The sequence below is a fragment of the Phaseolus vulgaris genome, chromosome 11, assembly GCF_000499845.2.
Source record: "Phaseolus vulgaris cultivar G19833 chromosome 11, P. vulgaris v2.0, whole genome shotgun sequence".
Lineage (NCBI taxonomy): Eukaryota > Viridiplantae > Streptophyta > Magnoliopsida > Fabales > Fabaceae > Phaseolus > Phaseolus vulgaris.
The window spans coordinates 51,858,423-51,884,771 of record NC_023749.2 but is presented as its reverse complement, the minus strand read 5'-3'; the positions used below and the strand labels follow the sequence as shown (position 1 = coordinate 51,884,771).

Genomic DNA, 26,349 nt, shown 5'->3' with positions numbered 1-26,349 from the left:
GCATGTGTTCTGTCGTGGGTGCATGCATGTGGAGACAGATTTGCTGAACCGCATATGAGATGTCAGGTCTAGTGAATGTGAGGTACTGTAAGGCTCCTGCAAGACTGCGATAGAGAGAGGGATCCTCATAAGGAGTGCCAGATGACGTGCTGAGTTTCTGTTTGGTATCGACAGGTGTGGCAGTCGGTTTGCAGGATGTCATGCCAGCACCTTCAAGGATTTTAGAAGCATAGGTGCTTTGACTGAGAAAAATGCCGCCAGGGTGGCGAGAGACAGCGATGCCCAGAAAGTAACTCAACGGACCAAGATCTTTCATTGCAAATTCAGTAGCCAATAATGACATAATTGATTTGCGAAGGACATGAGTAGAGGTAATAAGAATGATGTCGTCCACATAAAGAAGAATGTAGGCCATGTCAGAGTGTTGTCGATAGATGAAGAGAGAGTGGTCTGATGTGCTATGTCGAAACCCAATGGTAGTTACATAGTCTGCAAAGCGTTGGTACCATGCTCTAGGTGCTTGCTTGAGACCATAGAGTGATTTCTTCAGACGACAAACATAATCTGGATGATGAGAATCATGGAAACCTAATGGTTGATGCATATAAACAGTCTCATGAAGATCACCATGTAGAAAAGCGTTCTGGACATCCAGTTGATGAATGGGCCAGGATTTAGAGAGAGCAATGGTGAGTACTGTTCTAATAGTAGCCGGTTTGACCACCGGGCTGAAAGTCTCATCACAATCCACACCTGCAACCTGTGACCTGCCATCACAAACAAGGCGAGCCTTATAGCGCTCAAAGGAGCCATCCGAATTTTTCTTATGTTTGAAAATCCACATGCATCGAATGAGATTGGCATCACAAGGACGAGGAACTAAATCCCACGTCTTATTTCTAATAAGAGCATCAAATTCAGATTTCATTGCGGATTTCCAATTGGGGTCTGATAGGGCTATTTTGTGATTTTTGGGTAATGGAGAGATGGAGTGGTTTGAGTGAGAAATTGATAAGTTAAATAGTTTACGGGGTTTGGTAATGCCTTGCATACTACGGGTGGTGATAGTACGTGTAGGTGGTGGTTGAATTGGTGGGGGTGAGCTATTGGAGATTGTAGTGGGTGGGTTGATTGGAGGGGTAAGGGTCGATGATTGTAGGTTAGTTGATGGGGGTGGCTGGTCAGTGATGGTTGGTAATTGGTTATGTGTGGCTGGTGGTGGTATTTGATTTTGCCACTGATGGATGAGGTAGGGGTGTGGGGGCATCGTTTAGAAAGTGATAAGAGGGGGGTGAGGGTGAGTGTATCTTGGTGAAGGGAAATTGAGTTTCATCAAAGATGACATGCCTCGAAATTATTAATTTTCTGTTTGACAAATCAAAGCATTTGTAACCTCTATGATTGGAAGGATAACCCAAAAAGACACACGGGGTAGAGCGAGGTTGTAGCTTGTGAATGGTAGATGACGGGAGTAACGGATAACATAGGCAACCAAAGACTCGTAAGTGTGTGTAGGTGGGATCACGATGGTATAGGAGTTGTGTAGGTGACGTATTTTGAAGTGTTTTGCAGGGAAGAATATTTAACAGGTAAGTTGCCATGTGAAGGGCATGATGCCAAAATGATTGGGGAACAGAAGAATGGGCTAGCATGGTGCGCATCATATTATTAATGGTTCTTATTTTTCGTTCGGCTTTCCCATTTTGTGAGGATGTGTGAGGACAAGAGAAGCGAAAAACAAGACCATGGTTGGCGCAATATTGTTGGAATAGAGACATTGTTGTCAGTGGTGAGTCGCCTAACAGAAATTAAATTTTTAATAATATTCGGGGCATGTAGGACATTGTTTAAGTGTAGAGGTTTGTAAGGGGTGGCTATTTGTGTGTGTCCGGTGCCGTGAATTGGAATACTATGGCCATTACAAACAATGACTTTCTGATTTGAATTACTTAAAGGAAGATAAGACGAGACATTACCTTGTGATGCTGATGTGTGAGTTGATGCGCCAGTATCCATGTTCCACGGAGCGTCAGGAGTCTGGAGAGACATGGTGTGCATAGCTGCCTCGATGTCTGTCGGTGTCGGAGATGTAGTAGCAATATATGCCTGAGGACGCTGTCCTAGGATGCCTGGCTTCGGAGGACCGATAGGGCGTGCCCACTGAGATGTGGGATATGGGCACGGAGGCATGGTCCATGGTGGTGGAGACCAACCCCATTGGTGCCAGGCTGGATACTGTTGCTGTTGCTGCCAAGGAGGAGAGGACCATGATGGAGGAGTATTGGAAGCGCCAGACCGAGATGCACTGCGGTTACCACGCCTACCTCCGCGACCTTGGTTGCCACGAGGGTGAGAGCGGTTGCCAGAGTGACGGGTGTTCTGCTGAGAGGTGTCGGTAGAGGGTTGCTGCTGAGTGGTGTGCAAGACAGTATGAGAGCCCGTGCTTGTCATTTTAGCCATACCTGCTTCTTCCAAAGTAAGCATAGAGCGAGCCTGATAGAAGGCTGGTAGAGGATTACTCTGTCGAATCCAGTTGCAACACTGCGGTAAGCTTCTGGAAGACCAGATATCAGTTGAAGGACCAGACGGTGGTTGTTGACAGGAGAACCGACATTCCTCAACTGGTCCGAGAGCATCTTGAGGCGCTGACAGTAGGCAGATACATTGGCGAAATCCTCCATACGAGTGGTAGAGAATTCTTGCTCAAGAGTGACAGCACGAGCGTTCTGATTGTCCTGGAAAATGTCTGCCAAACGGTTCCAGGCTGCTGCTGCAGTGGAATCAGGTTCCAGAATGGTCGTCAGCAGATCAGTAGAGATGGTGGAATAGATCCACTGAAGAACGGTGGCATCAAGAGTGATCCATTGTTCATAGTCGGCGCTAGTAGGAGCCGGCGGTGGTGTTGTTGTGAATGGAACGATGTGATGCAAGACGCGATGGGATCGAGCATGGATGCGGAAAAGCTCGGCCCAGGTTCCGTATTGATCTTTTTCCATCTCAAGAATAATAGGAATGTTGTTCCTAATATTGGAGACAACAAGAGCGGGAAGAAAATCAGATTTCTTCATGTTGGGTGGGGAAGTTTCGTTTGAAGGAGAAGAATCAGAGTCAAACATGAATGCGGAAAAGAACGAGACGAGGAGGAGAGGTGGGGCGGCGCGGAATGATCGCGGCGCGGTGAGGTCACCGGAAACGGGTTCAGACGATCGTAGGAGGAGGGACGATCAGAACGGCGCGGATGTGCAGGGACGGCGTTGGCTCGTTTGCTGCGCGTGTTGCGGTGTTTAGGGAAGGATCAGTTTCAAGTCTGATACCATGTAAGATAATCGAATCCCCCGCGTCCCTTCTCATTCATCTTGAATATCATATATACAATTATTGTGAATTATTGTCCAGCCTAATTACAAGGGACTAATTATAAGCAATGATGACAGCCTAATTACAAGGGACTAATTATAAGCAATAATGACAAAATATTCTATTCTTAATATTCTATTCTATCAGATTTGTATAACCGCTTTGGCCCTAACATCTGTTATTTGGTTTGCCTGGATGTAGGATCGGTGATGGATGCGTCTAAGAGGATGGTTCTGGTGAAAGCGATGAAGGCTGCCCGTGCCGCCAAGGCTGACGTCTCTTCCGCCCCCGCTGCTGACCCCATTCCCTCATTAACTTTGCCCTTACCACCACCAACCACTACTGAAACCCCCATAGGATCGTCTTCACCAGCTTCACATAACCCCCAACGTCTTCAAACACCCGGCTCTCCTCCGCCCATCGCCGCAATTTCCCTGGCTATGGCTTCGTCACCGGCTCCCGCCCCCCTTGACAAAGGGAAACGGGTTTTGGAGATCATATCCGATGATGAAGACTCAGGTGGCGTGACCCCCTTCAAGAGGAGGAAAGCTGCTAGGGTTCCCACCCTGCCAGTGGTGTCGCCCCAGGGAGGGGATTCCCTCAGGGACAACCCTCATAATGCTACCTCTCCCATTTCTACAACAGTCCAAGGAGAAAAAGACGACGGGACCGAACTTGCTCCCTCTCCGACGCCAGCAGAGGTCTCTGCCGCTCCTGCCTCCCCTGCCTCTCCTGCTACTGCTCCCGATCTCATCACCATTCCTCCCCCCATCATGCATTTTATGAAGGGCTTCAACGGGGAATCAATGCCAGAAAGCCCCGACAGGAGGGAGGGAATGCCCTTCTACCTGGGGGCCTTCTTGGCCGTGGCCCTTGACTGGCGTACTCAAGCCAGAAATGCTGCTTTGCAGGCACAAACCCTCTAGGCTTTGGAAACAAAAGTCGCTGTTCTGGAGGAAGAAAGGAAGGCCCTGGGATGCCAAAAAGAGGCCTACCAAGCCTATTTGAAGTTGGCGGAAGGGGCCAAGGAGGAGGCTAAGAAGCAGCTGGGCGAGGCGACAGAGCTACAAACCGACTTCTACGCTTGGGAAGTCACCCTTCAAGTTCAGATAACAGGCCTCCAAGGCATGGTCGAAGCTTACGAAGAAGTTCAAAAGGACCTGAAGAACCGATGTTGTGAGCAGGCTGACAAGCTGGAGCGGATGGAAGGGGAGATGGCCGCTCAGGCCAAGGTTTTGGGCGTTCTCCAGGTTGGCCACGACAAACTACAGATCGAGGTCAGCCGGCTCCGTGTGGAGAAGGAAGCTTTGGAGAAACAGGTGGCGTCCGAGGACGTCGCCATCGAGGAGTTGGAGAAGGACAAGAAAACCCTCATCAATGACATGGTGGGCACTTTCGAGGAGGGGTTCAAAGAGGCTTTGGCCCAGGCCGTCTGTGAGAATCCGGGGATCGACGTTTCCAACTGCGATTTCACTCATCACATCGTCGATGGGAAGGTCGTGCCCTTTGAACTGGATGACTAAACTGCCGCCCTCAACCGCCACCCTTAATCCTTTGCCTTTTATATTTGTTTTTGCTATTCCTTTGATGAACTTGTAACTTCTTTGAACCGGTGTCCCTTTTATCACAACTATGGATGACAATTTTTGCACCTTTGAGTTATCGAGTTCTGTCTGCATGATTTTACCTCCATTTTTCGCCTTCACATGCTTCGATTACTTCGCTCCCATCGTATTCCTCGGAAACCGTTGTGCCTTCGTATCGATGAGGCCTCCGCCTCGCGAAGGTGTCAGTAGTTTTACCATCTCTGCAACGCAAAAGTTGAGACCTACTCTGGGTCTTAATCACTTCGGATAAGGTCACTCGTCAATGCCCACGCCCACTGAGAGGCTTGCCTAACGACGCTGTATCGTCCGTGGGGTGTCTCAGACATCGAAGCGACCTGTGCCCTAATTCTCGGCGCTCGGCACCCACGCCTAAGGAGAGGCCTGCTATAGCAGCGTCGTATCGTCCTTAGGGTGTCTAGAAACGCCAAGCGCTGAGAAAGCTCGAAGCCCTCCAGGGGTCGTTCCCTCCACGGTCTTTCCTTCCCATGGGTATTGGGGAACCACCCCGCCAGCGATTCACTCAGCCTCTGGCAATCTCGCCTCCCTCCACAGTCTTCCCTACCTGTGGGTATCGGGGAGGCGACGCTGCTAGTGATTAGTTTTGACTTCTTTGATTTCATCTCCCTCCACAGTCTTTCCTACCTGTGGGTATCGGGGAGGTGACACTGCTGATACTTGTATTGACAACGCCTTCAATGTTTCACAATGGTAAAGCCTTCTGCACGTTCCACTGGTGACGCCTTGGGCGTCTCATGCCGACGACGCCCGGTGCGGTTAAGCCGTTGCCTTTACCTTGACGTTGGCTTTGACTTTGGCTCAGGTCGACGCCTGGGGTAGCGAAAAGCTCCAGGTCTCGCCCGTGCCATCCACGTGGCGCCTTTCGTATGGCTGATGGGACGTTCCCTCACTTGACTGGGTCCTGACATTTTCTGAGCCTCTGACCCATTCTTGACGGCGCATCGTACCCTCGGGCATTCTGTCGATACGACGTTTTTTGAGTGTTAACCAGTGGTGCCAGGGTCATCCTCTCATCTTCCGCCACGTGGCTTGATCGCATGGTGCACCCATTTGCGTCGTTTAGTGCTCTAACCGCAATATTTAGTTCTTCAAAATCTTGAAACTGCCTTCATCGTCTATGTGCTTTCGTAACCTACTTAGTTTGTGTAACTAACCCCAAACTAGTGATAATAAGGATTGTTATTGTTGATTTGACCATTGTTGCTTGATGGATGTTATTATGTACAGTATATTACTCAAGTTATTGTGCCATGTGGGAGTCATAAATTTCAGAATCCCTTTCTGTCACATCACTTGTTATGAAGCTAGAAAAAATGGGAAATGAATAGGGACTGAAGCTTGTTGTTTGCTAGAAAAAAGATGGGAAATGAATAGGGACGCGGCACTGGTGTTTGCTTATCACATGCTTCCGTAGCAGAGACGTTTCTTAACATTCAGATTCCTGTTTGTTTGTGTGGTGCATACTCTAAAACTCTACACAGCTTCAACATGTACCATAGGAGCCCACAGAAACACTGACCGTTGATCATTATTGTGCTATTCCTTGCAACTTTATTTTCACTTTATAGAAAAGCTTATATGATTTCAATTAACCTCAATCGCAAGATCATTAAATAAAATTATATAATACAGAATAAAATTATAGAATAATATTGAACAACAGACGTAATACTATATACTTCATAACATTAACAATATTTCAATGCTTAGATATTACATGTAATACTTACCAAATGAACTTTGGGGAATGAATTAAATTAGAAAGATTGCGAGAATATGTTTGAAGGAAATCTACTGTTATTCTAACTTACTTTGAAATGAATTTTCAGTACCCTCTTTCTCTGTTCTCGAGGCAATTAGGTAAGGTTACGTATGCTGTTGTCTCTGAATTTGAACAACACAGGATAATCAAGATTCAAAAAAGTTGAGTAATCAATTACTAGAAAATATCAACTACTGCAACAATCTGCTTGGATGGGAGGCTACATACACGAGAATTTTGATCTGATTACCACTTTTTTGCTGACTATATGGTGATTAAACCTCTATGATTTTGAAAGACTATCCAAATACTAGAGAAAAGGTAATCCTTGAAGTCCAATTTCATAGAATAATGGTATTTTGTATAGTGTTCAACAAGATTAGAATGTAGCAAATTGCCTTTCAAAATGGGAATGTACATATTCACTGCTAAAGAAACAAACAACTATTTGATTAGCACAAAAGAAGACCTTCATTTAACCAAGTACAATAGTTTCCATATCAGTTAGCCTTCAAATATAAATTAAATCTTTATTTTTTTCCTTTTCTTTATTAAAGAGAAAGACTGAGGGTTTGGATGAATGATAGGTGGGTATGGAGATTAGAATGGAGGAGAGATTGGAGTGCTGAATAATTTTATGCACAAATTAGATAAAAGCAAAGTTTTACAAAATGAGAGTGACTAATGAAGATGGAAAGGTGATCAACATGGGTGCTATACTGTTATATAAGCATTTAAGAGCACCAATCCAATAGGAACTTAGGGGTGAGATTGGTATAACTGGTAGATTCATAATTGTTTCTTTTTCGTTAGAGCGTTTCATTTTAGAGCACCAAAGGGAACTCAAGTTGTTGAATGCATAACTTTAGATATGTAAGCTCCACTCTTCCATATCATCTCTCCCTAAGCTTACAATCTTGGAATTGTGGCTGTACAGAGATTGAAAACCATCATTGGCCACTTGTTCTGTTTAGAAACTTTAGACTTAAGTGGAACTACTTGTGGAGAATTTGCCTGAAAGCATGAAAAAAGCTTTCAATGATGACACTATTGAAGTTAGATGATTGCAGGAAACTGTGTCTCTATCAAAGCTTCCACCATCCTTGAAAATGCTGACAGCCTATGACAGCCCTTCTTTGGAGCTCTGCTAACCCAAACAATATTATCCTAAGCAATTTGAGGGTGGATGTGTCGTTTTCCCGGGAGATAATATCATGAATCACTGTGGATTTCATCCTGGAGATAGTTCAAAACTATTCCTTACCTCTCACTACCTGAATTCTGTGGTTTCATTTGTTGTGTCATTGTTTCTGAGGGATCAATAGAGGGACGTTTTTTGTGTTCTATCTATCAAGATAGCAAACAAGTGGGAATGGACGAAGGCAGATTAGAATCCTTGGTTGAAGTATCTAATAACGAGTCACAGCTAACAGATATTGGAGTTGATGGATCAAATAATGAAAATGGAAATGAAAATGAGTGGAAAGAACTTCTTCATGTGATTACTTCATCGGTACTCAAAATTGTTTGGTGGTGAATTTTTCCTTCATTTAGAATAAAAAGGGAGAATGGTATGGGATTTATGCTCAAGAGTTTTATACATCATGATGTTGTAAAAGTTGAAATTTTGGCCTTTCATTTCTTTTATAGTAGTTATGTAAGCATGATGAAAATTTGGATTGTTAAAAGGTATGACAGGACTACCACCGAAATAGGATAATAGTTGATACACGTTCTAAACAAAACAAAATCAGTAACCCATCAAATGCATCACTATTCAAAACAAACAATATCACTACCATATACAAAGGGCTTCAATGTGCGCAACCTTTTCCCAATCTTCGCCTCCTTCATTCTGGAAACTCTGTTTCACCAAAGGAATATAGAATTTCAGTTAATAAATATGAAAGACTATGAAATTCTTAAAGACTACGATTTTAGAATTAAAGAATTAGTTACTCATGAGAATATACGGGAAAATCCACCTTATCTCACCTTATTCTTTACTATAGCAAAACTTTGATGCTTCAGAATATTCATTCCAATCTGAAAAGTTAAGTTCAGAGATAGATTTACTGTTGACAAGTTAGTGATTTTTGTCAAACATCTTAAGCCAATTATCCTCCATTGTCATGACAAATCCTTTATGCAGCAGGTGGCCTAAACTCAACAGGTTTGTCTTTGCCATCTTTGTCTCTAAAAAAAAACTCTGCCAATGCCTTTTGCGATGAGACTGCTAAATCTACAAGACCAACTCTTGTCTGTGATAAATCATTCAAACTAATGAACCATTCCTCTTTTCTTGTCATATGAGTAGAACAGCCAGGATCTAAGTAAAATGAAGTGTCATTTGAGGATTTAATGTTAGTGGTTGCCATGAGCATCACAACTTTAGAATCTGATTCTTCATCTTGAGCCAAATTCGCACGGTTGTGGGCTTGTTCTTGCAGGCCTTCGTAGCATTGATCCGTTCTTGAAGCATGTTAATGTAATCTAGAATGGATTCTTTCTTCTCCATGCTTAGCAGTTCATATTGCCTTCTTAATGTATGCACCTTAACCTTACTCTTTTTTTTTCTCTATCATCTTATGTTTTCATTAGAATCTGCTGTGGGTAGAGACCTTGGAAATCTTGTTGAATATTTGAATTGATACATTGGCAAATGAGCATGCATTGATATCAAGTTTTTGTTGTTGTTTGAACATTTATAATAATTTATTAATGTTTTAATATATAAAAACAATGAACAAAGCATCCACAACTTCGTTCTTCTTTTCTCATTTCCTATCTGGCTTCCGTCAATATAAAATGTGGAAAATCTTCCGAAGATGGAGAAGAGATATGACGTATTCATATCTCGCATGCTGAACATAACAGGATAAAAATTTGGGTTTGTAATGAACCCGAATCATTGGAGAAGCAACTTATTACAAAATAGAATAGAGATGAACAAAAGGGGACAGAGATGAACAAAAGAGTAAACTGAAGACAAAGGATATGAGAATGAATATCTCTTCTTTCTTATTATTCAAATAAAAACAAATGGTCTGAATATATAAAGTAGTACACTCATTTTAGGGTTTAACTAAAGAAGGAAATAATCAATATTAAATAGTAGAATCATAACACACAAAGATAAAATAAAGGTTATTCCCTTCTATAAAGAGAAACAATTGATAATTAGAAAGAACTCTCAATTAATATTAGGATCCTTTTGTAACTCTTGTATCCGTATCCTTTAATACCCCGCCACAAGGTGGAGAACAAATATTGATGAGACCCAGCTTGGAACAAATATTCTTAAAAGATTGAGGACTTAAAGCTTTGGTATAAATATCAGCCAGTTGCTCTGTGGTGGAAATGGGAAGCAAATGGATGAGACCTTTCTTTAATTTTTCTCTGACCACGTGACAATCTATTTCTATATGTTTTGTACGCTCGTGAAATACTGGATTTGCTGCAATGTATCTTGCTGAGTCATTGTCACAGTATAAAAGAGATGGTTGCTCAAAAGGAACTTTGAAATCTTGAAGAAGATAAGTTAGCCATTGAATTTCACATGTAACAGTGGTCATTGCCCTGTATTCAGCTTCACAAGAACTCTTTGATATTGTTCCTTGCTTCTTTGATTTTCAAGATATGAGTGAATTCCCAAGATACACACTAAAACCAGTCACTGATTGTCTTGAATCACTGCAGGTGCCCCAATCACTATCACAAAAGGCTTTGAGATGAACAGTAGTAGTGGAAGAGAAAAATAGACCAAGACTTGGAGCCTCTTTGATATATCTGAGAATTCTAATCGCTGCATTATAGTGAACAATTGTAGGCTTAGCAAGAAACTGAGAAAGTTGTTGCACAGAAAATGTTATGTTAGGTCGGGTATTAGTGAGATACATAAGTCTTCCAATCAATCTTCTGTAGGCTTGAATATCTGTGAAAGGAATACCTCTAGTAGAACAGATTTTCTCATGATTATCAATAGGAGTGAGTGCAGGTTTGCAGGCTAAAAGACCTGCATTGGTTAATAATTCCAATGCATATTTCCTTTGATTTACCATTATTCCTGTCTTACTTCTTGCTACTTCTAGACCAAGAAAGTATCTTAAATTCCCAAGATCTTTAATCTTGAATGTCTGATTCAAGGCTTGTTTGATTCGAACGATCTCTTCTTTATCATTTCCTGCCAATATTATATCATCCACATATACCAATAATGTTGTAAAAGATCCTTCAGAAGAATTAATGAACAAGGAATGATCATTCATAGATTGAGTATATCCCACAGAAAGCAAAAATGATGACAGTTTGGCAAACCATTCTCTGTTGGCTTGTTTAAGGCCATATAAAGCCTTTTTTAGTTTACAAACTTTTCCTGGTGAAATAGAAGTCAATCTAGGAGGAGCAACCATGTATACATCTTCTTTCAAATCTCCATGTAAAAAGGCATTGTTTATGTCTAATTGTTTCAATTCCCAATTATAAATAGAAGCTAAAGAAAGAAGCAACCTTATGGTGGTCATCTTTGCTACTGGAGAGAAAGTATCGAGGTAGTCAATGCCTTCTGTTTGTGTATATCCCTTTGCCACTAACCTTGCTTTATACCTTTCAATTGTTCCATCAGCCTTATATTTTATTTTGAATACCCATTTGCAACCTATGGCAAGTTTGTTCAGAGGCAGAAGAGCAGTCTCCCAAGTTTGATTTGACTCTAAAGCAGATATCTCACATTGTATAGCTTTTCTCCAACAGTCATGTTTCACAGCTTCAAAATAAGTGGTTGGCTCAACATGTGAAGAAATAGACATAACAAAAGATTTGTAAGAAGGTGATAAATTGCTATAAGACAAAACAGAATTCAAAGGATATTTAACACTTGAAGATGTACTGGAAACATTAAGATTACAATGATAATCCTTTAAATACTCAGGTGATTTTTTTATTCTTGTGCTCATTCGGACAGATGGATCTGATTCAGAACTTTGTTTTATATCATGATTTTCATTGAGGTTTTGGTCTATATGGGAACAATCTTCTTCTGAAACCTCAATTTGTGACTCACAATTATTATCACTGCTATTTTCAACATTATCACAAGGTGCGAGAATGGCTTGTGATGGCTGACTTAAGACAAATTGATCTTCAGCAAACAAAATTTGATCATTAACGTCGGGATTGTTAGTTTCATTGCTAGTATCTTGAACCCTTTGGTATGGAAAAACATGTTCATAAAAGACAACATCCCTAGACACAAAAATTTCTCTTGATTGAATATTCAACAAAATATATCCTTTTGTCCCCCGTTGAAAACCAATAAAAACACATTTTGATGCTCTTGGATCAAATTTTCTTCTATTTGTTGACAAGGTGCTAGCATAACATAAAGAACCAAACACCTTTAATCCATTAAAATTTGTATCAGTTTTGAAAAGCATTTCATGAGGAGAAGAATAGTTTAAAACAGGTGTGGGAAGCATGTTTATAATATGCGCAGCATGTATCACAGAATATGACCAATAAATTTTGGGTAAATGAGATTGTATCATAAGAGCTCTTGCTACATCTAATAAATGACCATGTTTCCTTTCAACTATACTATTTTGTTGTGTAGTATTGACACATGATGTTTGATGTATTATTCCTTTACTGACAAAAAAATTAGTCATGAAAAATTCAGTTCCATTATCACTTCTTATTATTTTTATTGTTGTCTCAAACTGTGTTTGAACAAAAATAACAAAATTTTCCAAAACCTTAACAACTTCAGATTTTTGTTTCAAAAGAAAAATCCATGTGTATCTCGAATAGTCATCAACTATGGTCAAAAAATATTTATGACCATGAATTGATGGTATTGAGTATAGTCCCTAAACATCTACATGAATCAAATCAAAACATTTTTTTGATTTAGATGTACTAATAGGAAAAGAAAGTCTTTTTTGCTTTGCAAAATGACAAACATCACAAACAAAAGATTTGTTATATTTAACAAAAGGAAATTTATTCTTGATAACATCAATACATTTATTTGAAATATGACCTAATCGAAAATGCCAAAGGGTTTCTAGATCACTAGCACTGACATTAACAGTATTGATGGTGTGTGTACATTCAAGGGGTTTAATTTGAAATTTCTGGTAAGATGGGATCCTGAGTATATAAAGTCTATCTTGCGTTTTAGCGATTCCAATCATCTTCATTGTTATTTTGTCATGAAAGTGACAACCATTAGAGTCAAAGGTAAGAACACAAGATAGTTTATCAATCAATTTTGCTACGGAAAGAAGATTAAAATTGAAGCAAGGAATGTACAAAACATTGTCTATGACATGATTTTGATTGAGAAAAACACTTCCAGAATAATTGGCAATGACTTGATTTCCATTTGATAATTTGACATAAATAGGATCAATTTGATGATATGAAGTGAAATAAGTTAAAGATGAACAAATGTGATCAGTAGCACCACTATCAATAATCCAAGAACTAAAAGAAGAAATAAAAGTATTACCTATTTGATTGGGGGGATTGGAGGGAATAATAGAGACTTGATTAGAAGCATTGTCACTGGATTTGGTCTGTTGTAAAAGAGCTAACAATGTTTGATACTGCTAAGGAGTAAAACCAATTTGTTGAGACTCCACTTCTGACTTTGAACCTTCAAGATTCTGATTTTTGAACTTGAAATGAGGTGGAAAGCCATGCTTTTTATAGCATGTATCAATGGTATGCCCTGTCCTTCCACAATGACTACAAATTTTGGAAGTATATCCTCTTCCATTGCTTCCTCTTCCGTATCCAGCACCTCTGCCATAGGTTGTAGCATTGTTTTTATAACCTCCTTTGCTAGTAGCAATCATTGCCTTGGATTGATCACCAAATATTTGCCTCTCTTGTTGTGTAACAAGAGAGCAAACTTTATTCAAGGATGGCAAAGGGTCCATCAATAAAATTTGAGTTCTCACAGTCGAATAATTATCATTTAGCCCCCTTAGAAATTTGATAATCTGGTCTTGTGTTTTATATTTAGAAACATTCACAAGAGTATTGCATTTTGAGGCACATGAAGCAGCGGATAGCGGGCGAAAAAGATTTAGTTCATCCCAAAGAATTTTTAATTGAGTGAAATAGTTTGTAATAGTAAACTTACCTTGTTTAAAAGAAGAAATCATCTCCTGGATATCATAAATACGAATCATGTCTCCTTGTGAGAACCTTTCCTTTAAATCATTCCATATGTCAAAGGCATTGTCCATACAGATGATGCTCTGCGCGATGGATTGAGAAACAACCTTGAGAATCCACGAAACAACCAACATATTGGCTCTCTGCCATGTTGGAAACAATGATTTGGTACGATTGGGAGCTTCTATAGTTCCATCAATGAAACCTATTTTGTTCTTTGAAATTAGGCTAATTTGAAACGAACGAGACCAATGATGATAATTTGGTCCCTCAAGAATAATAGGGACAATAAGAAAGGAAGGATTATCTGATGAACTAACATGGTAAGGTGAACTAAGATCTTGTGAGGGGTCATCAACTTCACCCATGAATAAATGTAGCAAGCAGAGCTCTGATACCATATTACAAAATAGAACAGAGATGAACAAAAGGGAACAGAGATGAACAAAAGAGTAAACTGAAGACAAAGGATATGAGAATGAATATCTCTTCTTTCTTATTATTCAAATCAAAACAAATGGTCTGAATATATACAAGTAGTACACTCATACTAGGGTTTAACTAAAGAAGGAAATAATCAATATTGAATACTAGAATCATAACACACAGATAAAATAAAGGTTATTCCCTTCTATGAAGAGAAACAACTGATAATTAGAAAGAACTCCCAATTAATATTAGGATCCTTTTGTAACTCTTGTATCCGTATCCTTTAAGCAACTAGATAAATATAAGGATAGGGAAGAACGTACAAGAGAGAAGGAGGTATAACGAACATATGCAGAAATTCAAATGAAACATAGAGAGAAAATCTAAACGGAAGTTTCATGTTAAATGGTATCAGTTTTTTACAGCTGAGATATTTGGGTGATATTTTGTGATATCAAGTGAAGGAGAAGAAGATACCCAAAAGGCTATCAAAGAGAAGTATGAGTGGCTATTCACATCTTCGAATCAATAACTACATGGAATGAAAATATATCTATCTCATCAATGGATAACTAATAGGTTCTCTTGAAGCATATGAGGAAAAATTGAAAACACATAATGAGAACTCTGTCAAAAATATCTTTATATTATTATGATAATAATCTTTTCTATTTATCTCCTTTACTTGTTTATTCGTTAAGTATTTATATTTTGGTTGCTCATCAGATTCAATCATTGTTGTGATGGATGAGTTAGTTTTTGCATTAGGAAAGTGAGTTTCATATATATGCATAACATTGCTGTAAACAAGTGTCATTATGCAGGCTGTTTCCTGTTTACTGTTTACTGCAATATTTGAATGCTTAGATATTACATGTATTACTTACCAAATGAACATTGGAGAATTAATTAAATTAGAAAGATTGTACAATATGTTTGAAGGAAATATAGTGTTCTTCTAACTTACTTTGAAATGAATTTTGAGTTCCCTCTTTCTCTGTTTTCGAGACAATTAGGTAATGTTACGTCTGCTGTTGTCTCTGAATTTGAACAACATACGATACTTAAGATAATACTATTATGAATTGTTAAAAGGAAAAGCAATGAATTGTTAAAAGTATAGCAGGAATAGCAGGAATAACAGTAAAAGAGGAAGAGGAAAGTAGTTGATACACAATCTAAACAAAATCAAAACAAGTAACCAACGAACAACATCACTGCCATATCTTCTGAATGTGCGCAATCTTTTCCCAGTCTTCACCTCTTTCTTTCTGGCAACGCCGTTGCAACAAAGGACAACCACGAATATCAAGTTTTGAAATTGATTTGGGAAGACCCTCCTCCGGTAAGTGTTGGAGGTTGAGGCAATTTATAAGAATCAAATTCTTAAGGGGTGATAGTTGATGGAAACCCTGGAGTTTTTTGAGATTTGGACAACCTAAGATATACAGAGAAGTAAGAGAGAGTGGAAACAAACCTTCATCTGGAATACATTCTGAATCTAGGTTTTCAATCCACAAGCTTTCCAAAGAAGAGTTGTCCTTTAAAACTCTTTTCAGTGAGCCAACAAGGCTAGAGCAATTACTGATTGCCAAAAGCTTGAGATTTGAGTGCCCAAGACTCAGTCTTGGACATTCTTCTATTGTCATCTTTTCCAGATTTGATGGCAAACCTCCTTCAGGAAACGACTGTAGTGTTGGGCAGTCTTTTATTATTAAAGTCTGGAGATTTGATGGAAAACCTCCTTCAGGGAATGACTCAAGTATTGAACAGCCTTCAAGTGTCATAGTTTGGAGATTTGATGGGAAACCTCCTTCACGAAATGACTCTAGTCTTGGGCAGTCTTGTATACATAACCTCTTGAGAGATGGAAGCAGCATATGCATGCTTCCAAGGAATGATTTTAATTTAGGACAATTCTTGAGTGTCAGCTCTTCTAGATGATCATGGATGAGACTCTGTGAAATCATCTCTAGATTACCAAACCCATTGAGACTAACCGTCTTGAGTGTTGGGAACAAATCCATTTGAAAGGTGAGTAGAGAGACACAGTCATCATTGATTGACTCTAGGGGTGAATCAATTTGCAAGTGTTCAAGAGTGTCGGACCTAACAATTTCCAGCAATGACGTTTCTTTCATTGTAAGCCTTTTCATTGTAGCCCACTCCAACTGCAGCTTTCCACAATCACCTAGTTCTAAATCTAAAGCCTTAGGAACGGAAGCCTCAAGTTCTTGGCAGCCTTTAATTTGTAGTGTTTCCAAAGGATTAAGTTGCTTTGGCAACTGTCCTTTCAACTTGCCACAGTATGCTATGGAAAGCCTTCGCAGATTTGGAAATGCACTTGTCACAGCTTGGCAGTCCCACTTTTCCCATCTACTCATAACGGAGAACTCCAATGTTTCAAGGGATTTAAATGAAAAAGAGTTGTTCCCATGAAAATCACCATCAATACTCACTATCCCATCAAGTTTTCTAATATACAAGACCTTGAGAAATGGCAACAGTCCAAGGGGAGGTAAACGTTCGCAAGATTCACATCCCACCAACGCTAAGTGCACCATATTCCACAGTGAATTATCTAGTAACCAATTTGGAAATCGTTTCCCACCATACCTACAGATTGACAACTCCTTTAAGTTTTTGGAAGGTTGCAGATTCTCAATTACCTCCTCTTCTTTTTTTGAATCAATAGAGTTCTGATTCCACCCCCATTCTAAGGTCAGCGCCACAAGGTGTGATTTATTCTTCAAATCTGCTTCTAATGCATCCACAGAATTCCAAATAGTCCTTAGGTTCCAAATTAATAGACTTCCATCAAGGTTGAGCTCTCTTAGTTGTTGAATACCCAACTCCCTGCTATGGCCAACATCAAAGGAATTCATTACTACTTTAAGATTCTTCAATTTTCCCAAATGTGGTGGCACCTTTCTCACTTCAGTCTCAAGGCGACACAAATTGGTGAGTAAATGCAATTTTGAGGGCAACTCCTCCAAATCACTACAGTCGTTCAACTTCAATATTTGTAAGTGGGAGAGTGAACATATCTTTTCATTTAATCTTTTTATGTCAGTCCCGGAAAGGTCTAAGGAACGGAGATGCTCAAGATTGGCAATAGAGTCAGGTAACTCTTCAAGGTCAGAACAATCAAGCAAAGATAAGATTCTTATGAACTTAAACTTGGAGAACAGTTCATGTATCGACATTTTGATACCCCACCTCCAGGAATCATAGAGCGGGCTCCTCCTATGGTTTGGAATAAATGTACGTAACCTTTCTGTATTACATAAAGTTCCAAACCCATCAAAACATCTGGGGTAACCAAGTTCAAATGAAAAATGACGAGTTACTTTCTGTATTTTTTCTGTTTGATCAAGTTCACACCTGAAGTATAGGCCTTCACCGACATATTTTGCCAAATCAAGTAGAAGGTCATGCATGACAAATACTTCTTCATTTTCATCTGGTTGTTGGAAGAAGGACCTTGATAGTAAATCATTGAAATATTGTTGGCAAACTTCTTCTGGAGTCCTACCATGTTGATGACAGTGGGCAAAATTTTCAGTCATCCACAATTGAATCAAATCCTCCTTTTTAAACTCATAATCCTTGGGAAATAGGGCACAGTAAGCAAAGCATACCTTGAGATGTGAAGGAAGGTGGATATAGCTCAATGCTAAAGCGGGAATAATATCACAACGCTCTTTTGAAAATCTCCATATTTCACTTTCGAACACAGTTTCCCATTCTAAAATGGATGATTTGTTATATAACATACTTCCCATTGTTTTTAAGGCCAGAGGTAGTCCTTTACATTTTTTAACAATCTTCATGCCAATCTCACTGCACTTTGGATTTAGTGTAGTATCATCATCACGAAATGCATATTTAGCAAACAAATTCCAGCAATCATCTCCTTGTAATTGCTGTAAGGAGTATTTTTCTGACCACATGGTAGAAGCAACTTCCTCACTACGTGTGGTGACAAGAATCTTACTTCCTGGGGCTCCTGAAACAAGGGGCTTCCGCACTTCCTCCCATTTAGGTTGGTTTTCGTTCCAAACATCATCCAAAATTAGAAGAAACTTTTTTCCTGTCAATTTTTCTTTCAATCTTCTATGAACCATCTCAGTATCTCTACTGTCATCAGTAGATGTAGTAACCTGCTCAAGAATTGCTTTTGATACCTTGAAAACATCAAATTCATCTGAAACACAAACCCAAGCTTTGGCATCAAATTTAGCCTCATCCATCCTCGGGTGATTGAATACATGTTGAGCAAGAGTGGTCTTACCCAACCCTCCCATTCCCACAATAGAAAGTATTGATGGCTGATTATGATCGTTGATGTCAGATGTCAGCCAGTTAACGATCAGTTCTTTATCATCATCTCTGCCATAAAAATCAGTTCCAACAACCAAAGATGTTGTTTGTGATGTCTGTGGTTCATTACTCGACCCAGATCCAACACCTGTACCTGTTTTCAATCCTAGATCACCCCTTTGGCTTGAGAGAAATTCTAAATCGTCAAGGATTTCTTCCATCTTACACTCAATTTCCTTGTTAAGGGAAGTAATAGTAATAGGAGAAGATTTGAAGAAATTGAGTACCTTGCAAGTACAGCCTGAGGTTTGAGATTCAGATTCATCATCTTGTCTTTTGGAGAGGTTTTGTATATCATCCAAGAGATCCTCTGCATTAAGGACAGCATCTTTGACCATAAGCAGCCAGTTTCTGACATGTGGATCAGTGAACTGCTTTCGCTCTGCATCATCAGCGAGAGACTGGATGGAGTGCAGCTTGATTTTCAACTTGTTGAGCAGCTTTTGATCAAGCTGTCTCGCATGAAAGAAATCGAGTATTTGAGGAGAAGCAAGCTTCTGGAATGCAACCTGAAGGAAAGCAGAGAGAACAGCACCACCAACAATTTCTAATGACATGGTAGGAGAAAGATGAGTGGATTCAACTGCTGCTAGCTTTTGCCAATGACTAAGAAAATGAAGTGATGAAACGCGCAATAAAAAGATAATTGATCAACATTTTTCCACCAATGACTAAGAAACTGCTACAGCTGTTTTGCATTTAAGAATGAGTAGCTATTATTAAGATGTACTTTCTTTGCAGAAATTTTATATACTACACACTTGAGATGACAGAGTGCATAAAGATAATTTTCTTTCACTCTTGTTTCTTATCTATTAATTTTGATTAGCCAGATTAAATGCAGGGTTAATATTATGATGAAATTAATGGTTTACTGTAACACTTACAATAGCAAGTACTGCGCTTGGTGTGAGCTCTTGCACAAGTCTATTGGATGAATAGTGAAAACTGCACATATCAGACAATCAGTGCAAACAGTGTATATCAATCGATCAGTACAGACTGTACATATCAAACGGTATCTTCAACTTGTTAGACTATTAGTGAATAATTTGGGGTGTGGAGTCAACTAGCATTTATGTCAATGATGGCAACAAATTGTGGTGTTTCTATGATCTGTTCTGTGCGATGCTTATAATGAAAATAAATGTCTTCATTTAGTTGTACATTAGCCTCCATGGGACCAGTTCAGATACTAATTTATATGAATTCATCTTCTAATTTGCAGCCTCAAAGTTGAATGGTCCTGCATGCACCCACATTTCACAATCACATGTATATAATCAACAAAACTAAAAATGATATAATAGTATTGATTCAAGGTGATGAGTAAAAAGGACCTGAACAAAAACATCCTAGATTTTCCACTTATATGCACGTATTGAAAAAGTTGAAGTGAGAAATTAATACAAAACGCGTTATATTTATTAAAACTTGGTCCCCAACTTGATAAAGAAACGGCAACATCCAACCAGAAAAAAAAAGAGACAAAGATGGAACATGATGAGGTTAATGAATTAATTAACGTAGACCCATTCCATACCCAAACAGTTGGAGATTAAATATGATGAGACATATGTCCTTCTCTGCACTTCTTTCTCAACTCACCAAGTAGTACAACAGCTTCTTCCCATTCTCATCATTTCCATCAATACTTATATACATGAATCCAATGACCCAAGAGGAGTTGAAGCCAGTGAGTTGTGTGACGAGAGAGTTGCGTAATCTTGAACATGGATCCAATGACCCAAGAGGAGGATGATGAAGAGTGATAAATTTTGATTTTACGAAAGGTAGTAGAACACAAAATTAATGCTATAAATAAGAAGCCACAGGGAAACCTCTTCATAAGAACTAAGAATGCATGCAAGAAAAATGCCACACTATTATTGACTGCAATTTAGTGAAAAGTTACAATATTTTTTTTTTTTTTTTTTTTTTTTATCAGCAATGAATGAATTAAATTAAGAGGGATACTTTAGGGGTATCCCAACCCGTTTACAAACCACACACTGATTATACCGCTGAGCAGCCATAAAGAGGCTATACCTGCAGCAATAGATACAAGATAAACCCTGCAGAAAAGAAACATAGCAGCAGGATTGAGCTCACAAACCCACTAGACCCATCCTCCATGCAATCATGAGAAGGGTGCTCTTAGCTTATGATCTAACCTTTAAAAAAAAATCCTAAGGATACCTCATTAGCAGTAAAGAAAACAGCAAGTACCCCAAAAATTTAAAATCACAACTGCAGCAAAAACAGCAAACACCAAAGTGCTTGTATAAATTCTCATCTGCAGCAGACTCCAAAAAGTGATGTTTTCTTTTGCACTCCAACCCACCTCACCCATTTCTACCCCTGCATGTTCTTCCAAGACCACCCTTTCCCTCTATAAAAACCAAAAACCATCGTCCAAAACCAGCACCTACATACACCTACTGTTGTCCTTCCGTACTCCACCCTTCCATATCTTCCTCTGTTGTAGCCTTTTCCAACTTACCCATGCCAAGTAAAACCAAAAACCCGTAGATGTATGTACACGATGTGCAGCCTCCAAGCTCCAGCAAGCCTGTCCTGCACCACTAACCCAGTTCCAGCATTCTCACACCTATACCAGTGATGTTTACGCCAGCTCACATGTGGGTGAGAATAGATTGAGTGAAGGATAGTGCACTTCTCAAAGCAGTGCATACTCTCAAAGCCTATTACAGCACCAGAGCTATCTCAACTTCTCCCAAGATCCCTATCACTTTCCGACCTCCAACACCAACGCATCCCTTTCCAAGCATTTCAGCTTGCTTGAATTGTCCTTGGGCATCATAGGCACCCCTACCCATCCTCTGCTCCCATCCTGGACAAATTACTTGAAACTCGTAATGCATATAAGTGGATTAAGGACCCAATCAACGAACGAATAGTTAAAGGAAGGCGTTTTATGCTTCAGCCATAGCCAAGACTTGAGTTGAGCCTTTTGGAAGACTTCCTCCACATCTACTACCCCATGCTGGAAAACAATCATATTTCTTTGATCCCATATGCTCCTAACAACATTTGCCCAAACACCTTTCCAAAGCAGATTTTGTTTGCTACTAGCTTGGGATAAGAAAAAGCTTTGAAAATGCACCTTTAAATCATTATGCTGGACAGATAAGATACCTATCCAATTAAAGCACAAAGACCATACCCGTTGAGCGTGTTTGCATTCCAAGAAGAGGTGTTGACATGACTCCTCCTCCAGCTGGCATAAAGGACACGACGTAGAGGTCATCAACACCCCTTTCCTGCTCAAGCCCACTCTTGTAGGTATTCTTCCCACAAGTACCCTCCAAGCTGTCGTGACTACGCTTGGAAATGCCTTTACCTTCCACAAGAGTTTAAACACTTCGGATTGAGGGTCTCTAATTTGCTTAGCTAGGCATTCGTATGCAGATTTCACAGAGAACAACCGTGATTTCTCCTTCCCCCACGTGTGATTGTCCTTGATGTTCTTCTTCAAAATGACCCTGGATAAGATCATGCTAAGGTCTGCTTCCATTGGAGTCTCCCACTCAAATCGAGCGCGCCTCCACTTCAAACTCCACCGCCACTCCGAGTTTATCCATTCACCAACCTCTCCCACTGCTTGACCCTGATTTAAGGACAGGGAATAAAGTCGTGGGAACATGGATTTCAGATCAGCACTTCCAACCCATACCTCCTCCCAGAATTTAATTTTATGACCACATCCTATTTCCCATCCTAGCTCTTCTTGAAACCAGCCTTTACCTCCTCCCTCCTTGCATATCTTTAACAGGTCTCTCCACCACCAAGACTGAACTTTGGTAGGTGTTTGGTTACCTTCTAACTCCAAGTTGTACTTTGAATCTAGCAGCTCCTTCCACCTTCCATTCTCATCAGCCAGACTGCGCCATCTCCATTTAGCTAGAAGAGCATAATTGAGCATACGTATATCCCGACAACCCAAACCTCCCTCCGCTTTAGATTTGCATACATCTTTCCAGCTAACCCAGAAGATTGGCTTATTGGCTTTCCCCCATCCCCACAGAAATCTCCTTTGTATGCTCATAATCCTCTTACAAACCGCCAGCGGTGCTTTGAAAAGGGATAAGTAATACAAAGGTACACCCGTTAAAACAGAGTTAATAAGACAAATTCTTCCTGCCATTGAAAGGAATCTTCCTTTCCATACGCTAAGTCTTCCTTTTAACTTATTAATGACCGGTTCCCAGAACTGCTTCGTCCTTGGGTTTCCTCCCACTTCCAGGCCAAGATATTTGAACGGAATCCCCATCTGCGAGCAATTTAGAGTCTTAGTGTAGCATGATACTGCACTACTTTGCACGTTTATACCTGCTAGCCTGGACTTATGGAAGTTAATCTTTAAGCCTGAGGCTAGCTCAAAACCCCTCAAAATGGCTTTCAAAGTTAACACGTTGCTGTAGGAGTCTTCACACAGAAATAAGGTGTCATCCGCAAATTGGAGAATACATATCTCTAACTCCTTGCTTCCAATCTTGAGACCCGATAGCAGATTGACCTTCAAAGCCTGTCTGACAATTCCAGCAAGACCTTCTGCTGCCACCAAGAAAAGGAAGGGGGCTAGAGGATCACCCTGTCTCAACCCTCTTGATGGCTTGAACTCCTCCGTAGGGCTCCCATTGACCAGCACAGAAATTGAAGCGGACTCCATACAACCTCGAATCCAAGTGATCCATAAGTTATGAAACCCCATCCTATGCAGCATATCATATAAAAATTCCCATCTAACCGAGTCATATGCCTTCTCGAAGTCCACCTTTAAGCAAAGCCCACTTCTCCCCTTTTTTCTTAGCTCCTCCACCACTTCATTAGCCATAAGCACGCTGTCTAGAATCCCTCTATTCTTTAGGAAGGCTAATTGGCTTTCATCTACGATTGCAGGCAACACCTTCTTCAACCTGCTAGCCAAAACCTTAGATATGATTTTGTATAGGGCTCCTACTAGTGAGATGGGTCTATACTGCTCAAGCTTAGATGGGTCCCTGACCTTGGGGATTAGACAAATGAACGAAGCGTTACAACCCTTCGGAATGGTTCCAGTCCTGTGAAACAAAGCCATTGCTGCAAATATGTCATGTTTTATAAATTCCCAGCTTTTCCTGATAAAACTGAAGTTAAAGCCATCTGGACCGGGACTCTTCGAACCTTCACACTGCCACACTGCGTCCCTTATCTCTTCCTCCGTGAACACTGCTACAAGTCTCTCGTTATCCGTTGGGTTAAGAGATTTAAACTCGACTTCATCCAACCTTACACCAAGATCTTTCGTGGCACTGAATCTAGCTTCAAACAACTTTTTTGCCTCCATGCGAACGGTACTAGGTTCCTCACACCATTGGTCCCCAACCTGGACGCCCTTCACTTCATTCCTAAGCCTTCTCCACCTCAAAGATGAGTGAAAGAACCTAGTACAGGAGTCCCCACTTTTAAACCAGCTTGCTCTAGCCTTTTGACAAAAAAGGCTTTCAATTTTCTTTTCAGTCTCAACCAGACGGCTTGTCAATTCCATTTTTTCCAACCTCTCACCTTCCCCTAAGCCCCCATTGCAGTCTTGGCAATCTAAAGCCTCGAGATCCTGAAGGATCCTCCTCTTAGTAGTATCAAGGTTACCAAACACATCTCTGTTCCATACTTTCAGATCTGTTTTGAGCATTTTCAGTTTTTCTTTAAAAACCGTTATACCATTCCCCTGTATCGAGTATGATTGCCATTTATCCTTCACCATCCTGTTAAAGCCCCTTTCCAAAAGCCAAGCGTCAATGAATCTGAAGGGCTTAGGTCCCCAGTCCTTCTCTACAGACTTAACCACCAGTGCACAATGGTCGGATACCTCCCTCCGTAAAACATACTGTTTACTCGTGGGCCATAGTTTAAGCCACTCTTCAGAAACCAGCACTCTATCAATTTTGCTCTTAGCCGTTCCATCCGGTTTGAACCACGTAAAACTCTTGCCTACCCGAGGTAGGTCTAGCAGAAAATTGGCATCAATGAAACTATTAAAGCCCGTTATCTCACTTGACTGTTTACCCCATCCTCTAATGCCTGACCTTTCGTTTCTACTTCTCACAGCATTGAAGTCTCCACACAAGCACCAAGCTAGAACTTGAGAGGCCAGCTTAGCAGAAGAAAGGTCCTCCCATAATTTCTTCTTACCACTTAATGCACAAGGAGAGTACACATTAACCACCACACACCTAGAAGAGGATTTAATATGTTGACCGCACACTATAATAAACCCTTTGCCTAACAGGTGATATTCACAGCTAAAGGCTTCTTTATGCCATAGTGACAGTAAACTTCCATTCCCATCATCCCCTTTATTATGTAACCAGCCAATATTGTTATCTCCCCAAAGAGAGAAACATCTACCGTCCGAAATCTCCTTAAGTTTTGTTTCCTGCACACACACAAATTCTGCTCCCTCGCTTCCAATGATATGCCTCAAATACCTGGCTTTGGTACCTCCCCCCAGTCCTCTTATATTTAAATTGACAATTATCATTTAAACACATCCTTCTTACCCTCCGCTATACTCTCCATAAACTGCAGATCTCTTGCTTCCAAAGAAGAGTATTCATTGAGAACCTGTTGTTCGTCCCCTTGGCATGTGATCCCCACTCTTCTACTTATCTCCCACAGTTTGGCCGAGGCCACAGGCGAATCAGAATCACCCAAACGAGTGTTGCAATTATCAATATCACCATCAGAAAGAGAGACTGAGGTCAAACCGTGTCGGGAAAGAGAAGAATTGTTCACCTGTTTATATCTTGAGCTGATTCTCACTGAACGCCTCGGGTGGGACTTTGAATCTCCTAATTCCAATAGGCCTTTCATCTTACGTCGTCGTTGATAAGTTTTTGTCGACCTTCCCATCAACGTAAACTCCTCTCCTGAATCTGGCAAGTGAACTATTCCTTTGCGGACGACCTCTCGACCAGAAGCGTCTTCCTTATCTCCGACGTATGGGTTGTTAACGAGCTCTCCTTCCTGCTGCAAGCTCATCGTCTTCGAACCACTCTCCACAACGATATCGTCATCACCATTACCATTGGCGAGCACCATACCCGCTGGAACCTGCTCCCTCTGTGTTAAGTGCGCCTCCGAACCATTTAACATACCACCGTCTTCATCGGATCTTTTCTCCCGTTCTGGCCCGGGTTCGAAATGAGTTGACCCTGACCCGAAATCGCCAATTCCAAGTACCTCCTGGACCTCACCTTTTTGGGCCTCCAACATACTGTCTTGGCCCAGGTCCTTTTTGTCTTTCTCCTGGCTGCACATAATTTCTAAATCCACCACCATTCTTGCCAGCTCAGCATTTGTACAAGTTTTAAAAGTTGATGTCTCGCAGACTTGGGCAGAGTCCAGGGCTAGACTAGGTTCTGCAGAAGCCTTTTGTCCCAGTATTTCCGTATTCGTGAACCAAATTTCACCTTTTCTCTGACAAGCACTGCTGCTGGACGCAAATTCCGCAGAGAGGGCTCTTGGTTTCTGCGCCTCTCCTCCGTCGTCCTCCCCTCCTCCGATCTCCTTTTCCTTTGACCGTTGTTCCTCCCCAGCTCTACG

The 26,349-nt window shown here is 40.5% G+C and overlaps 3 protein-coding genes and 1 pseudogene across 3 annotated transcripts; all 4 read right to left on the bottom strand.

The window, feature by feature from the left end:
- Window positions 1-1,874: 1,874 nt before the first annotated feature.
- Window positions 1,875-3,297, bottom strand: LOC137809918 (uncharacterized; annotated as a pseudogene).
- A 7,079-nt stretch (window positions 3,298-10,376) lies between these two features.
- LOC137809912 (uncharacterized) lies at window positions 10,377-11,699 on the bottom strand. Its single transcript, XM_068610974.1, has 2 exons — window positions 11,338-11,699; window positions 10,377-10,695 (listed from the first exon to the last, which is right to left on the bottom strand). The coding sequence occupies exons 1-2, from the start codon at window positions 11,697-11,699 to the stop codon at window positions 10,377-10,379; spliced, it is 681 nt and encodes a 226-aa protein (XP_068467075.1).
- Window positions 11,700-13,355: 1,656 nt separating this feature from the next.
- LOC137809905 (uncharacterized) lies at window positions 13,356-14,297 on the bottom strand. The gene has a single exon (XM_068610968.1). It carries the CDS (start codon window positions 14,295-14,297, stop codon window positions 13,356-13,358), a length of 942 nt encoding a protein of 313 aa, XP_068467069.1.
- A 1,122-nt stretch (window positions 14,298-15,419) lies between these two features.
- On the bottom strand, window positions 15,420-25,999 carry LOC137826332 (putative disease resistance RPP13-like protein 1). Its single transcript, XM_068632266.1, has 2 exons — window positions 25,540-25,999; window positions 15,420-19,987 (listed from the first exon to the last, which is right to left on the bottom strand). Exon 2 carries the CDS (start codon window positions 19,296-19,298, stop codon window positions 15,573-15,575), a length of 3,726 nt encoding a protein of 1,241 aa, XP_068488367.1. The 5' UTR covers window positions 19,299-19,987; window positions 25,540-25,999; the 3' UTR covers window positions 15,420-15,572.
- Window positions 26,000-26,349: the final 350 nt, after the last annotated feature.

Excerpts from the sequence above, each read along its gene's own strand:
- LOC137809905 (XM_068610968.1), bottom strand. The coding sequence starts at position 14,297 with ATGGGTGAAGTTGATGACCCCTCACAAGATCTTAGTTCACCTTACCAT.
- LOC137826332 (XM_068632266.1), bottom strand. The coding sequence starts at position 19,298 with ATGTCATTAGAAATTGTTGGTGGTGCTGTTCTCTCTGCTTTCCTTCAG.
- LOC137809912 (XM_068610974.1), bottom strand. The coding sequence starts at position 11,699 with ATGAGCACAAGAATAAAAAAATCACCTGAGTATTTAAAGGATTATCAT. Across the intron at positions 10,696-11,337 it reads ATTGAAAGGTATAAAGCAAG|AGGTATTCCTTTCACAGATA; the intron begins GTTAGTGGCAAA and ends CTGTTCTACTAG.